This window comes from Mobula hypostoma, chromosome 13, assembly GCF_963921235.1.
Source record: "Mobula hypostoma chromosome 13, sMobHyp1.1, whole genome shotgun sequence".
NCBI classification, from domain to species: Eukaryota; Metazoa; Chordata; class Chondrichthyes; order Myliobatiformes; family Myliobatidae; genus Mobula; species Mobula hypostoma.
Window position 1 is genome coordinate 13,082,615 of NC_086109.1, and position 17,344 is coordinate 13,099,958.

Genomic DNA, 17,344 nt, shown 5'->3' on the forward strand with positions numbered 1-17,344 from the left:
GACCAATAACTCACAGGCAAAATGGATGAGAATTATTGCAACTAGGATTGCCATTAGTCCTGGATTTAAATGAGAAATTGTTTGCCCCATGTGTAACAATAGGAAAAGAGAAGGAAAATAACAGGCAGTGTGGAGGTAATGAAAGGATGGAGGCAGGGGAGAGTGGGTGAAAGGAGAATGGAGGGAGAAAGATGAAAGAAGGGTTAGTTGAAGGCGCACCATTTTGCACTCGTCATTGTGTTTATTAGTATGTTTGTACTCTTTGCTGTGGACTTACTGGAGCAAGGAATTTCATTACATTCTGGTATACACGGCAATAAACTAAAAAAAAGAAATCACGCAGAGGAACGGCAGAGGAGACACTAGAGACCGAGACCGAAGGTGCTGGAATCTAGATCAACAAATAATCTGAAGGAAGAATTCAGCAGGTCGATGTGTGTGTGTGTGTGTGTGTGTGTGTGTGTGTCTGTCTGTCTGTCTGTCTGGACATTTCAGAGGAATGGGCAGGGCTGGCAAAAATAAACTACTGTACAGAGCTAACACAAGGGACTGCAGATGCTGGAATATGAGTCCTGACGCAGGGTCTCGATCTAACACGTCGACAGTTGTTTTCCTCCAAAGATGTTGACTGACCTGCTAACTTCCTCCAGCAGATTGTTGCAAACGGTGAAAAACTGAACACTAAATACAACTGCATACTATCTCCTCTGTCTTTCAGTCCAGCTAAAGGGTACCAACATTAAATGTTGACTTCTGTCTTCCCCCACCAGATGCTGCCTGACCCGTTGAGCTCCTCCAGCGCCTTCAGCTCGCCCCAGAAAATTTTCAACATCGGCAGCCGCTTGTGCCTTCACACAGAACTACACCTCCCACAGTGCAGAGCGCAGATTCCGCTGCGCGACCGGACGTGAAGTCAGAAAAGGGCAGGGTTTCCGTTTTCAAACGCTAACTGTCAGGGCTCGTGGCGAGCGGTCGGGTTTAAACCGCCAACGGTTCAGGCGCTGGAGCCCGGGTGCGGGCAGGGAGCTACTCGGCGGCCGAACTTCCCAGCCAGTCGCTCGGCTCTAACACAGGATTTGTCATTTCCGTGAGGGAAGTCGCGCCTTCGCCCCGCGATCCGGTGGCCGGGGGCAGCGGCTGAAGGAAGGAAGCCCCGGGTCCGGCGGAAAGCCGCCAGCAGCCTCTTCTTCCGTGCCCGATCCGCAGCCTTTTCAACTCACCCTGCCCCCCTCGGGGAGAGGGGGCTGCCGGTTGCCGCCATGGGCTGCACCATGAGCGCCGAGGACAAGGCGGCGATGGCCAGGAGCAAGATGATCGACCGCAACCTGCGCGAAGACGGAGAGAAGTCATCCCGGGAGGTCAAGCTGCTGCTGCTCGGTAAACACTTGCCGCCGGGAAGCGGTTGCATCGGGTAGGGGAAGTCGGGGATACCGTCCTGTGCAGGGGTGGGAGAGAGTTGCACTGGGATTGCGCCTGTCCCGTCCTCTGAGGCTTGTCTTCCTGTGCTGCAGGGGGCGCTGTAGGTGGAGGGTGGCTTCCCGGTCGTGGGAAATTAATTTTACAAAATCCAAGTTTTTTTTAATTGATCGGGAAAAAGCCTTGAAACACAGATTGAGGCACCACTCGGAACAGATCCTTTGGCTCAGCTCGTCCATACTGACCATATGTCTTATCAAAGTTAATCTCATTAGGCCAATACCTTTCTATATCTTTCCTATCCATATATACATATTCAAATGCCTCTTTAGCATTGCATATGTGGCCACCTGTACCACTGCTTGTTCTATATCTCCACCATGCTGTATGGAAAAACTTGTCCTTAAATCTTTCCTTTTATCTTAAACATATCCAGGTGCAGACTGTAATAGTGACCATAACCCAGTAGTATGTCATGTAAAAGTAAAACTTTAAAAAATCTAAAGAACCAAATACCTGAACAATCCCTTGACTACTTGCAATTAGTTAAAGAAGAAAACTTAAGACAAAAATTTACAATTGAAGTAAGGAATAGATTTCAAACTCTAGAAATAGAATCTGTTGAAGATGATAGCAATCATGTAGAAATGAAATTTAACTCTCTAAGGGATGCCTTGGTAGAATCAGCAAAGTCAGTGATCCCTAAAAAAAGAAAAAAGCACAAAGAATAAGTGGATGACAGATGATATCAAAAATCTAATGGAAGAAAGGCGACAGAAGAAAGCAAATCCAATAGAATATAAGTCCTTAGATAAAAAAGTTAAAAGCTTATGTCAAAAAGCCAAAGAAGAATGGTTAAACCAGGAATGTGAGCAAATAGAAAGAATCCCTATTACTGATCCAAAAAGGTTACATCAACAGAACCAGAATATCACTGGTAAAAAGCTCCTCTGTTCTTTAGGTGGATGTTTGAAAGCAAACGACGGTACCATTATCATGAAAAAAGATGAGATTATGAACAGATGGACTGAGTATATTCAGAAATTATTTGAAGACGATCCAGGTGAAAAACCAGAAATTAAGAAAAACATTGAAGGTCCAAGTATTTTAAAATCTGAAGTTCATAATACAATAAATAAGATGAAGAAAGGAAAGGCAGCAGGTCCTGATGAATTGGTAACAGAACAAATTATTGCCCTTGAAGATTATGGAATTGAAAAACTTACTGATTTAATCAATGACATTTATGAGACTGGAATAATACCAGAAGAGATGAAAAAATCAGTATTTATCACTCTTCCTAAGAAAGCTGGAGCAATAGAATGTGAATTACATTGGGCCATAAGTTTAATGAGTCATTTCACCAAGATACTTCTAAGAATTTTGATGACAAGAGCTAAAAGTAAGATACAAGCTGAAATAGGCAAAGAACAATGTGGTTTTGTGAAAGACAAAGGTACAAGAAATAAAATATTGATGTTAAGGATACTATCAGAACGAGCTATTCAAGTGCAAAAAGATTTGTTTTATTGACTACACAAAAGCATTTGATAAAGTGAAGCACAGTAAGTTATTGTGCACAATAAGTTATTACAGAAAACTCTAGATCTAGATTTGAAAGGCCTCCGCCTAATCAGAAATCTGTACTGGGAACAAACTGCCGCTGGAAGAATAGCTGGAGAAGTGAGTCAGTTTACGAAAATCAAGAGAGGCGTTAGACAAGGGTGTGCTTTCTCCCCTGATTTATTTAATGTGTGCAGTGAAACAATATTACAAAAAATAAGGGATATCTTGGGAATCAAAGTTGGCGGTGAAAACATCAATAATTTCAGATATGCAGATGACACTGTGTTAATTGCAAGTACAGAGGAAGAATGACAAAACTTAATTGATATAATTGTTAAAGAAAGTGCAAAAGTGGGTCTATCAATTGCAAAAAGAATGTATGGTGAACATAAAACAAGTACAGAACTTTTGCTGCTTAGGAAGCTGGGTGACATCAGATGGCAGGTGCGACTTGGACATCAAAAGAAGAATAGGGATGGCAAAAGACACCTTTACGAGAATGAAGAGTATGCTGACCAATACTAAACTAGGCATGACAACCCACCTCAGAGTATTGAAATGTTATGTTGAACCAGTTATGTTATGTGGCTCAGAATGTTCGACAAAATCTAGTAAAGTGAGGAAACGATTTGTAGCAGCAGAGTTGTGGTTTTTGAGGAGGATGCAAAGAATATCATGGACAAAACGAATATCTAACGAGGATGTCATGAACAGAGCAAACACTAAAAGAGAAATAATGTATGAGATCATGAAAAGGCAATGTAATTTCATTGGACATGTGATGAGGAAAGAGGAGTTAGAATGCATAGTAATTATGGGAAAGATTGAAGGGAAGAAAGCAAGAGGAAGACAAAGACAAATGATGATGGAGAGAGCAGCCGGAGAATTGGAAATGAATACCAATGAATTGATCCACTTGACCCGAAACAGGAGTGTGTGGGCCATGACAGTCAAAGCTCAAATTGAGCATGGCACCTGATGATGATGATGATGTTATCTTAAATTTGTCCTCTAGCTTTAGACTGGGGGATAAGACTGAGTTTATCTTTGCTACTGATGATTTTGTAAGTCTCTAAGATCATCCCTCTGCTCCCCATGTTCTAAGACTAAAAAGGCCCAGACTTGGAAAATCTTTTCTGCACCCTTTTCAACCCAGTGACATCCTTCCTATAGCTGTGCAACCAGAGCTGCTCACAGTGTTTCTACGTGATGTCTTATCAGAGACTTTAACAGTTGCAACATGACATCCTGTGCAATTGTATCACAACCTTTCCCTCGGATTTTCAAATTATTTTAAACCTGTAGGAAACAGTTTGGCCTACACTGGAGTGCTGTAACCGTTCTGGTCATGACAGTTTTTTAAATGATTTCATCATTTCAAACAAAATAAAAGGCTGCATTTGGAGATTAGATAAAATGACACCAGTTTCAAGATATAAAAACTGCCTAGTACTTGCAATCTATGTAGTGCTTTTCTCTTTTTTTTAATATAATTTTTATTAAATTTTCAAAAAGAATACATGAAAAGATAAAATCTACCTCCCCCCGCCATATATAGTCCTACCTAAAAGAAAGAAAGAAAAAAAAACAGCCGCCTGGGTATTGGAAGGTTTCCACATGCTCCATGGGATTCAAAATAAATTTGGTATAATTATTCGTTACTTTCCCCAAGTAACCAAATTCTTTGTCGGAGCACTTAAATATGACATCCTATCTTTTGTAAATAAGGGCGCCAAATATTCAAGAATGTTACATAATTATCTCTTAAATTATAAGTAATTTTTTCAAGTGGAATAGAACAAGCCATTTCATTATTCCAATCTATGTAGTGCTTTTGAAAGGGACCCTTATAAGCACCTAAAGGAAAATAACTTGCTTAGCTGCAGAAAGATTGTGTGAGAATGGCATTGGCAGTTGGCAGTGAGGCAGAATTGAGCTTCTGTGTTGTAACGGTTTGATTGAAGATTGTCTGTGCAAAGTCTTAGTAGTTACGTTCTTTGTGTTGGCTTTGGTTCTGAGCAAATCTTGCTGGTTAAGCAGGAGACAGCTAGTTTGGCTATTACAGAAAGTTATTTCTTTAGAACCTCTTTTATTCCATTTTAGGCTAACGAGATATTTATGCACCACTGATGGCAGACTGCATACATGGAGTTATCTGACAGCAGTGTGATATTGACTAGGTAATCTAGTTTTAGTGATGTACTTTGGCAAGAGCTTCCTGCTGTTTGCGAGTAATGCTGTGGGATCTTTGTCACCCTCTGTTTAGCACCACTTTGGAAAAAGCTGCTATCCCTCTTCAGTGCTGTGCTGAAGTGTTGGCCTGGATTCGAAGGGAACCTGTAACTTCCTGATACATAATAGAACAACCCACTTAACATGGCTGACCTTTGTAGATAATTTAGTTTTGACCTTGTGCAAATTAAATTTGGAATTTTTGAGAAGGTGTTTGGATCAATGACTATTCCCTAGTAACACTTGCATCCACAGTGAAGTGGTTTGAGAGGTTGGTGATGAAACATATCAACTCCTGTCTGAGAAGCGACTTGGATCTGCTCTAATTTGCAACGGGTCCACAGTAGATGCAATTCATTGGCTTTTCACTCAACCCTGGACTATCTAGACAGCAAAGATGCATACATCAGGATGCTCTTTATTGACTACAGCTTGGCAATACTGTAGTCTCTTCAAAACTAATCAATAAGCTTTGAGACCTTGGCCTCAATACACCCTTGTGCAGTTGGATCCTTATTTCCTCTCTTGCAGGTCACAGTCAATTCAGATTGGTAACAACATCTCTACGATCTATCAGCATAGGTGCACCACAAGGCTGTGTGCTTAGCCCCCTGCTCTACTTGGTTCCACTTATAACTGTGTGGCTAAGCACAGCTCCAATGCCATATTCAAGTCTGCTAATGTAGGCTGAATCAAAGGTGGTGACAAATCAACATGTAGGAGGAGGAAGATTGAAAATCTGGCTGTGTGGTACCATGCAACAACCTCTTACTCAATGTCAGCAAGACCAAGAAGCTGGTTATTGACTCCAGGAGGGGGAAATCAGAGGTCCCTGAACTAGTCCTCAGTGGAGGAGCAGATGTGGAGAAGGTCAGCAACTTTAAATTTCTTAGTGTTATCTTTTCAGAGGACCTGTCATAGATCCAGCACATAAAGGCAATTATGAGGAAAGCATGGTTGCTCCTGTACTTCCTTAGGAGTTTGTGAAGATTTAGCATGACCACTGAAGCTTTGACAAACTTCTGTAGATGTATGGTAGAGAGTATATTGACTGGTTGCATCACAGCCTGATATGGAAACACCGATCCCCTTGAATGAAAAATCCTACAAAAAAGTAGTGGATATGGCCCAGTCTATCATGGGTGTAGCCCTCCCAACCAATGAGCATATCTACATGAAACGCTGTCACAGAAAAGTAGTATCTATCATCAGAGACCCCCACTACCCTGGTGCCATTGGGGAAAAAGATACAGGAACCTCAGGAAGTTACTATCCTTCAACCGTCAGGTTCTTGAACCAAAGGGGACAACTTCACATCCCATCATTGAAATGATCTCACAACCTGTGGGCTCGCCTTCAAGAACTCTTCATTTCATGTTCTCTATGTATTGCTTATTGATTTATTATTTCTATTTCTCTTTTTGTATTTGTACAGTTTGTCTTTAGCATGCTAGTTGAACATCCATGTTGGTTTGGTCTTTCATTATTTTATGGTTATTCTATTGTGGATTTATTGAGTGTGCCCACAAGAAAATGAATCTCAGGATTGTATATGTTGACATATATGTTCTTTGATAATACATTTTGTTTGAACTTTGTAGTCATGGGAGCTATAAAAAATGAGGTCAAAGGTAGGATTTTAAAGATGGAACAGTGTGTTTTGACATTAAATAGTTTTCAGATTAGGTTATTTATACAACCACCAATGGTGGTGTAAAATGAAATGCAAATTGACTAGGGTAGGAACAATGGAGCTAATGATGATTATCAGTTGAGATAAGGCGAGATGGGGTTTCCAGTCAACTGCAGTGGATTTGAGACATGAAGGTGAAAATCAATGTGTGTACTGAAGCGCCAGTGATTCTAAGGTAAAACTGAATGAAAATCTTTAAACTGGATTAGGTCACAAGCTATGTAGAACGACAGACTTTAGAGTATTTGTGGGCAAGTCCTGCAGAGCAAATTGTGTAATAGGAGTTGGAATAATTAATTATCAAATGTATTAAAAAATCTTGAAGCCGACAACTCAGCAGTTTTTGATTACATATTTGAGCTATTGATATTTGGTGCTACGCATTGGGTATGTTTTTAAAATCGTGCATTTACTCATAGGGCCATTTACAAATACAGGTCATCTCTGAGATAACATACAAGTTTGGATTCTGATGATTGAATTATTCTCATGAAATTCTGACAAGATCTGTGAATGTCTGATTTTACAAGCTTCACACACATTTAGACTTCAAAGGGCATAGTTCTGCCAAGGAATGTGTCACTATTCTATGACCTGTTTAGAATTTCAAGAATTGAGAGATGGAAATTGGGAATAGAGATCTATATAGCTGCTGGATGTTGAGATTCTGATGATTATAACTCCTGGGTAATATTTCAGCATCTTGAAACCAAAGGAATAACAATGAATGCCTAATTTGCAGACAAGTGTAATGCTATCAAAGTTGGCAGTCAGGAAGAATAGTTGTTGGGAGAGGGTTTGAGAATTCAGATACAAATTAATGTATTCATCACAGGTACATTGAAGCGTACAGTGAAGTGTATGGTTTGCATTGATAACCAGCACAACCTGATGGGGACAGTCCGCAAGTGTCACCCCACATTCTAATGTCAAAGTAACAATTTTAAGCAGAGCAACATTAGCAACAACAACAAAACAAGCCCCTTGTTTAAAATATTAACAGCATTAAATATTTTGTCTGCTTCAATTTGTCTTTTGTTCCTTACTTACCTTCTGAATGTAGGAGTTAAAATGCTGTTGTGACTGATAATCAGCCTACAATTTTAAGATGGGCTGCAGCATGTGTAAGGCATCTGGGTTAGCATCAAAATCAGCACAAATTAGTTGGATTTGGACAACTTTATCCTCCAATGAGTTCCTTGGGGTGTTTAAAATGTCCTGATATAGCATTTTATGAGCACTACATTGAGATAGCCGTATTTTGTGACATTTGTCTCCCTGATTTGTGACACACGTTTTGTATAATTTAGCAGCTCTGTGTTTGAGAATAGTGGGACAAGGTTAGTAGCTGGTGAATTAATTGCTGCAGAACATAGATAAAACATGCAAATATATTTTAATGAAAAACTCACCTTTGGGTTGATTTAGGGGCGTCATTGAAAATGGTGAAAACTTGCAGTACATCTGGCAGTTGACCGTTTTTGGTTGAAGATAATACAGAATGGATTGATTGGTTTATTTTTGGTCCAATTATTATCTTTGGTCAAGGGTAGTTATAGATTACAATGAGTTTGAGGAATTTATATTTTAATTCAGCTGACAATTTTTCCCACTGTATAAATTTGACTTTATGAAATGTACCTTGTATCTGTTTTGGAAAGAAATAAACTGGCTTGTCTGGAAAAAGTGCTTATTAATATAAGTTAAGCTCAAAGTGATGTATAACCAATCCAATGGTGGAACTCGTTCTATTTATTTATTAACCCTGTGTCTCTTTGCTTTGTCGATCTGAAAGCTTCACAGTTGTTCACTTCAATTTTTTTTTTTAAAGTTTACTCTTATAGCCTATTGGTATTTTGAATGTTTTATCAGTGATGAAAATATCATCTGTGTGTCAGCATTAACCTGATCTTGTAATCATGTCGCACTATTTTGAAACAGCTAAGAAAAAAATATTTAAAATGGCTTGATGTGTTTGCAAGAAAGTTGCTCAAAGCTGTGGCTTCAGAAGTTGAAATGCAAACTAGAAAGCAACAAGCTATGATCAATACTAGTTGAGTTAATAAATTTTGTATGCCAAATGTGCATGATTTTAATGATGTTGAAATATCCTTGCTTAAAGATTACATCCTTGTATTCGTGTTGAGGAAGGAAATTTGGTTTCATTATGATGAAAATGGTTTGTAAATGGCGTTTATAAAAAGGAGGCTTCCTCGTGAAACTACAATTTCAACATGCTTTTCTTGGGTTTAGAGCTGATTTAGGTTACATTTAAGGCTTCCATTAACTCCTTGCACCATTTTGTGAGTGTACTTCTCATTTGTGTACAGAAATGAAACAATCTTCATGTGATCTAATTTGTGAGATGGAGAATAAATATAATAATACAAAATTACCTTTTACCTCTCCTTCCTCTCCCCTGCTCCACTCCCAAACACCTGACAAAAATGTTCTTTCTGGGATATTGGTCAATAATGTCTCATATAATTACCTACATGAGAGGTAGATATGAAGGGAACTTTAGAAGTGATTTTGAACTTCACAGGTCAAATTTTTACAGAACAAGCAACTAATAAATGACTCATCTGTGGTCATTTCCTCTCTCGCTAATACCAACATGCACTGCCCCTCTTCTGGACTGAGCTACTCTACTCAGATCTTGTGATTTGGGCTTAAATCATCAATGTAATTCAGTATAGACAGGAAATAAAAGAGGACACCTGAGGAAAAACAATGCTTTTATAAAAATAATTTTCTGTTAGAGGATAATTTGTAAATTTAAGTTTAAATCTCATTATTGGCTTTAATGTGACTCCGGCCCCACTAAGTGGTTGATTCTTATTTGAAATAGTCTCTAGGCAGTTTAGGGATGAGCATTAAATGCAGTAATGTGTATATCCCATGAGTAACAAAGTAAGGAATTATATTTGTAAGATATTGAACATGTTCTCATGCTTGTGTTTAATTTGATCAGTAAAAATGTTATTTTTCAATTTGAAAAATAACAAATTGATGCAGCTCTTTGCTTGTAATTACTTGTGCATGTAAAATTTTGTTATTTTTCTCCACTTTCAATTGGTAGTTCCTAGCAATATGCATGCAGTGATTTTAGTCTTTATTAAAATGACATGGAACAATGTCCTGACATCAAAGGTGATAACATAACAGCATATAGGAGAGAGATTGAAAATCTGACTGAGTGGTGCCAGAACAACAACCTCTTACTCAACTGCAGCAAGACCAAGGAGCTGATTATCAAGAACAAGGTGCAGGGTCCTTGAAAGTGATTCCATAGGTTATGGGAAGTTGAAGTCATGTGAGTGAAGTTATCCTCTCAGGTTCCTTAAGAGTCGTATGGTTGAGGGGTAATGACTGTTCCTGAACCTGGTGCTATGAGCCCTGAAGCTGCTGTACCACCTTCCTTATGACAACAGCGAGAAGAGAGCACGGTCTGGATGGAGGGAATCTTTGGATGCTACTTTCCTGCTACAGTACTCAATAGTCAGGAAGGCAAATTGATACCCATGATGGCCTGGGCCGTATCCACTGCTTTATGTAGGATTTGTTGTTCAAGTGCTGTGGTATTTTCATACCAGGCCGTGATGCAACCAGTCAATGTACTCTCCACCACACATCTATAGAAGTTTATCAAAGTTTTAGATGACATAACAAATCTTCACAAACTTGTAAGAAAGTAGAGGCACTGCCATGTTTTTATTTTGTAATGGCACTTGCATGCTGGCCCCAGGGTAGATCCTTAGAAGTGATAACACCAAAGAATTTAAAGCTGTTGACCCTCTCCAAATAGTCAGCTACCTTGTCTTGCTGACATTGAGTGAGAGGTGTTGTGGCACCACTAAACAAGATTTTTAATCCCCCTCCTATATGCTAATTCATCACCACCTTTGATTTTGGAAAACAATAGTGATGTTGTCAGCAAACTTAAATATGGCACTGGAGCTGTGTTTAGCCCCTCAGTTATAAGTGAGTAGGCCAGGGGCCTAAGCACACAGCCTTGTACTACACCTGTGCTGATGGAGATTGTGGAAGAGATGTTATTGCCAATCCAAACTGACTGGTCTGCAAGTGAGGAAATCAAGGATCCAGTTGCACAAGGGGGTATTGAGGCCAAGGTCTTAAAGCTTATTGATTAGTTTTGAGGGGATGATGGTATTGAATGGTGTGCTGTATTCAATGAAGAGCATCCCGATGTATTCCTCTTTACTGTCCAGATGTTCCAGGGTTGTGAAGCACCAATGAAATGGCATCTGCTGTCAACCTGTTGTGATGGTAGAAAATTGCAGTGATCTCAGTCTAGTCTCAGGCAGGATTTGATATGTTTTATCACCAGTCTTTCAAATCACTTCATTAGAGTGGATGTAAATGCTACTGGATGATAATAGGTGAGACAGGTTTCCACATTCTTCTGAAGCACATATAATTGAAGCAGGTGGGTATCTCAGTCTGCCAAAGTGAGAGTTTAACACAGGCAAACTTTCCAGCCAGTTGATCAGCATACCTTATCACCCTGCTCTTCAACCACTGCAGTGTTATAGCTGTAGTGTTTTCCATGTGCAAAAGGCACTGTAGGAGAATAATTGCAAGCACAAGAGAACTCTTCCAGTTGTGGCTTCTCCTTCAAGGAAGTGTGATGTTAGTTTGGAAAGAGTAGAGTTCGGCAGAATGCAGTAGAAGCATCTGTGAAATTGTTTAAAATCAAAATCAGCTTTGTTACCACTGACATATGTGGTGGAATTTGTTGCTTTGAGGCAGCTGTATAGTGTAAAACACAAAAAATATCAGTCGACCTTCACTAATCTGACTGCCTATAATCCGGTTCCTTCGATAATCCAGCACTGATTATGCTTGATGTGATCCTTAGGTAATTTGGCATTTTCACAAATCTGGCATTCCTCAGGTCTCAATGGTGCCGGATTAGTGAAGGTCGACCTGTACTAAATAAATAGTGCAAAAATCAGGCCATGGAGGTGTATCTGGCAAGGTACTGAAAACCTGTGCCTATCAACAGGCTGGAGTGTTCAAATGTCTTCAACCTCTCACTGTTGTAGCTGGAAGTTCCCACTTGATTCAAAATGGCATAAATCAAACCACTGTCCAAGAAGAGCAGAGTGAGCTGCCTCAAGGACTATCGCCTGGTAGCACTCATATCTATTCTTGAAGTGATTTGAGAGGTTGGTCATGGTAGGATTAAGTATTTCTTGCAGAAAAGATAATATTGTTGTGTAGCATGAAACAAAGCAATTATAGATACAGTGGCAGGAATGTGAAAGTTTGCAAATTAACTTGTTTTGTGAAGCTGAAATAGTAAAACTTCAGCCACAAATAATAATGTGTATTTCACAGCCTGCTTTCTAACATGTTAGAGTACTAATCACAGTGCCATATGCAAACACTGATGCAAATCTCTTCCCTATACTTAAATAGCTTGTATCTAGGCAAAAAGTATCCCATCATTAAGGAGGGATGACTCATTATTTATTCACAAATTTAGAAATATAGTAAGATTTGTTAATTACAGTATGGAGTTGCCTATATGTACTATAATTAATTCAGATGAGTTGTTAGATAAGCTTTAATAATAAGGTTGTCTCTAAACCACTTTTTGGAATGCAACATCCCTACTTGTCTACTAAACAAGTTTTGCTCATTGTTGCATCTGTACAAATGCCACACTTGAAGTAGGGTGGGGGAAGAGGACTTTAATGCTACCCGTGACACTTCTTCTGTCTTTCTGAAATAAGTATTGGTAGTAAGCTGCATCTTATTCATTTTGATCTGTAAGTTTTTGTTACAGTTGTAATTACCACAGTTAAACATCGATTCTTTTATTCTTTAACATTTTGATCTCTCTTTAACTGGAACAGAAAATCAACAAGTTAAACTTCAGCAAATGCTTAACCGTTCTCTCTGTATATGCATCACATTTTTCTTGGCCCAATTTTAATTTGCGTTTAAGAATATTGACACCAGCTGTATCTTGTATGGCTGCACATGTGATTTTAAAATCTAGAATAATGTCCAGTTTATTTTACATTTATAAAGGACACAGTTGAAGCTTTATATTAAGTATTTTCTGGAACTTTTTGCAGCTAACAAATGGGTAGACATTGCATTCCCTCTGAAAAATAGTCCGCAAAGTACTCAAGAATTATAAAAATAAATATTAGGAAAAATGCTGTAGTTGGGTTCTCTGAAAGGTCAGTTTCCCTATTTTGCGGAACTGCAGTTAGCAAAGTAACATTTCTTGCACAAATTTCTTTTAAATATAGCTTGTCAGGCAGTATCCCTTTAGCAAAAAGAAACGTATAATTCACAAAATATTTCCTTCAGTTTCATTCAGTAGGTGAGAAATTTGACAAAATGCTTTGAACAGCACTCACCATGTCTCAGTGATCAGATAGAGGGTTAAACATGTCTGTTTTCCTGCTGCTAATCCTGGCTCAGTGATCTGAGTCAGAAGACTCATCTCCAATGTCATTCCAGAGATTTAAACAATGATACCATCAGAAGTACTGAAAAATATTTTTTTTTAAATGGCAGAGACATGAAATTGAAGCCTCAACTGGATGCCCTCCTTATGCCCTGATGGACACACATTTGTCACGGTTGCAAATAAAAAAGATTTTATGCTCATTCCTCATTGTTCTTTATGGGACTTCGGTTGAATTCTTAGACTTTACCCAAATGGTTTTCTAAGTTGTGTTGTGTGAGCCTTATCTGATTTTCGCCATGTGGACAGCCTCAGACCAAATTTGGAAATAAATCAGCAGTAGAAGAAACTACAGACTGCTTCTCTATTCACTGACGTGGTTCAACAGATTTCCAGTATTTGCCGTGATCTGATTTTCAATTTGTTTCAGTTTTTTGAATTGGGTGTTCCTTTTAAAGATTAGCACAGTCAGCAAATTGATTTGCTATAAACTGCTTTAGCATGCTTTAAGGTTTTGGAAACCATACGTTTTCTTGTGTGCCCATTTTCTAGAACAAAAACCCAACCATTTTCTCACCACAAGCACTCTTATCCCCCATCTTTTGCTCCACTAGCCTCTGCATTCAGCATATCATCTTTTGACCCTTCTACCAACTCCAGTGTAATCCCAGCATCCATTCTTTTCCACAGCTTTATTTTCCACAATGATCACTCTTCCCATGGCTCGCTGATTATCTCATCCTCTTTTGCCCATCACTTGGTACTTTGTCCTGTACTATAGGGGGGTGCAATACTTGTCCCTTTATTATCTTCCTTGTCACTATTGAGGGGTTTAAATTACTCCTCCATGTGAGACAGATTTATGTGCATTCCCTCCAGTGTGGTCTATTACATTTGATGCTCAGTGTGGCTTCCTCTACATTGATGCAACTAGGTGACTGGTTGGTAAAGCAACTGCACTCCACACACAATAGCTATCTTGAGCTTCCTGGCACATACTATTTCATCTCTCCTTGCCATTGCTACACCAATCTATCTTTGGCTTTCTCCATGCCATGGTGAGGCAGATACAAACTAGAATAGCATTTGGTATTTCATTAAGTTAGCCTACAGCCCAATGGTATGAACATTGAATTTTGCAGTTTTGGATAAATGTACCCTTCTGTGTTCCTTTCCCACTCCCATCACTCTCCTTTCCCTTTGTTCACCTCTTCCGTCCCTTTTCTTTTATTATAAAGACTCATAACTATCATAGCTCTCTACCCGCTTTTTTTATTCCCCCCCCCCCACCCTCCCTTGCCCAGTTCACCTTTCCTATCCTGTTTTCCCACCTAGTTCCATCTGTCTAGTATCCCTTCCTTATCTGGTTCCACTGTCTCTTAAGCCCCAACTATTTGAAGTGTGTACTTTGATAATACTAAACAATAAACTGCTTGATGATAATCACAAAGACTTGTAACCACTGCCACAACTCAGTACTTGCATTTTTTTTGCAGGTGCTGGAGAATCTGGCAAAAGTACCATTGTGAAACAAATGAAGTGAGTAAAACCAGTTTCATCTGAGTTTTTGACCTTGGTTGTGTGATAATTTAACAATGAAGTCCACAATTAAATGTAGATTGCCTTGCTGTCCAAATTGATATCAGCTTCAGGATAAATGTGGATTTAGTAGTACTTGTGTATCTTTAACACTATTTTGAAATGCTTTGTATTTTGTATTCTGTTTTGATTTGATGAGTAATATTACGCAGGTCGACCTTCACTAATCCGGCACTATTAGGACCTGAGGAGTGCCGGATTATCGAAGGAACTGGATTACAGGTAGTCAGATTAGTGAAGGTCGACCTGTGTATGATTCTGATATGTGAATTTGTACCCTAGTTTATTATAGTTTCAAGCTTGATAAAATTTTTCACAAATTTACTGTAAGCATAAGGGATTCTGATTAATATACTGTATGTTCTTTTATTTCTAAAGTTTTGTTGATTGGTTTCCAAATGTTTCCACTATTTGCAAGATTAAACACGAGTCCTTGAGAGGAAGTAATATCTATGCTATGTGCTGTTGTATTGAGTGAGTTCCAAAATGAGATAGAAGAAAAGATTGTATCTACAAATTATTTTATGATAGCTACGTGTTATCTAACTGGAAGCAGATATTAACATTCAAAGCCCTCTTTTATTCACCATAGCTAGTTAATGAATGGAGACCTACAAAACAGATAGTTAAATGTTTCGTGATTATTCAGATAAGATTGCTTGTACATCATCTAGTTCATTGGATATTAGTATATTTTTGTTGTAAAATTGTCAGTAATTTTACATTTACTTTTGTAACATCAACTTTTCTGTCCCTTTCTGTTGCAGAATCATTCATGAAGATGGGTACTCTGAAGAGGAGTGCAAGCAATATAAAGCAGTGGTTTACAGCAATACAATTCAGTCTATTATTGCTATCATCAGGGCTATGGGACGGTTGAAAGTTGATTTTGGCGACCCATCAAGAGCTGTGAGTTTCTTTAATATTCTTTTGCACTAATAAACCAAAGTACTTTGGGGATACATACTGTAAAATAAATATTATAGCTGTATTTTTGATGTTCTTGGGGAAAATATACTAAAAGTAAGTTTGTTTACTGCATTTAAAATGTCTTAATAGGAGCACATGTATGGAGGACATGGCTTGATTGTGAGGGTGCAATCAAGCTGTCATTTTGTTTACTGTAACCAAGTAGATTGCTGACACTCGCTGTATAAATAATGGTACTTTTGCTTATGGTGCCAGAGAACAGCAGCTTTGAAATCTTACTCAGGAGTGAATATAAACTATGAAAAGGAGAAAATTGCTGTTGATTTCTAGGACATAATGAGAAAAACTCTTAATTTCCACCTTTCTGAAAATTGTTGGAAATATTGTGTTGTCTAGCTGCATCTATAAATTTAGGAACAGAAATAAGTAATTCTTAAAGTATTGGATAAGTTCATGATGGCACCGTTCAATTTTCTCCTTGAGGTTTTCAAATTAGCACAATTTGTATTTAATATTTTATGGGGCAACTGAAGAGAGGTTAAATATTGGCAGTTGGTGTTACTTGATCAAATCTAGAGGTTGGCCATTAGATATTTAAGGCACTCAAAGCCTGTGTTTTTTCAATTTTGCCGCTGGGGAAAAAATGTATTATTGTTGCCATTTTGTCATTAACTGTTTTTGGCCACAAATTTAAATTTTTAAATATTGCCTGAAGGTGTACAATTAATTTAGCAAATACATTTTGCTGTTCTATGGTATGTTATATTGAATAATATAAAAATAAAGTATTTATTTAATTGTTCAAATGAACTTGAGTAATATGTGCTTGAGAAATTTCTTGTCACCTTAAAAGCATTTTGTTTGTATGTAGGATGATGCTCGCCAATTGTTTATCCTAGCAGGGACTACAGAGGAAGGGATCATGACAGCAGAATTAGCAGGAGTTATCAAACGGTTGTGGCAAGATAGTGGTGTTCAGGCTTGTTTTGGTAGATCAAGAGAATATCAACTGAATGACTCTGCATCGTAGTAAGTTTTTACAGCTAAAATATTAGCCACTTCTTCACAGATAATTTACTGTTGTGTTCACCCTTTGGTATTTATCACATCCACCTGATAGAGATTAAACAGATCTTGATTACCATCGAGAGTGAATAACAGCCAGCTCCCATCTGTTTGAAGTTTGTAAAACTGCTTACTAGTCTTGTTGCTTTTATTCAGAATATGAATACTGCTTAGATTATACTTCAATCATGATCTCTCTTCATACTGAAGTGTTTGGAACCACCGATTTTTACACTTTACTCCACCATATCCCAACCCCTTTGGACGATCTCTTGGCCAATGTTCTTCCATAGATAGCTAAAAACAAGAACTGTCTTGCTTATTTTTGCAATTTTGCTGTTAGTGCTGACTGTTGTGTTTGTCTATATTTTAATAATCATTAGCTATGTACC

The 17,344-nt window shown here is 38.4% G+C and overlaps 1 protein-coding gene across 1 annotated transcript in view; it reads left to right on the top strand.

Annotated features, from left to right (window-relative positions):
- The first annotated feature begins 943 nt into the window (after positions 1–943).
- The window catches only part of LOC134355438 (guanine nucleotide-binding protein G(i) subunit alpha-3-like), a 28,044-nt gene continuing 11,643 nt past the window's right edge, over positions 944–17,344 (top strand). The window contains exons 1-4 of the mRNA XM_063065305.1: positions 944–1,377; positions 14,855–14,897; positions 15,725–15,866; positions 16,759–16,916. Of these exons, the coding sequence (XP_062921375.1) occupies positions 1,260–1,377; positions 14,855–14,897; positions 15,725–15,866; positions 16,759–16,916 (461 nt within the window). The 5' untranslated portion in view covers positions 944–1,259. The remainder of the gene's footprint in view (positions 1,378–14,854; positions 14,898–15,724; positions 15,867–16,758; positions 16,917–17,344) is intronic.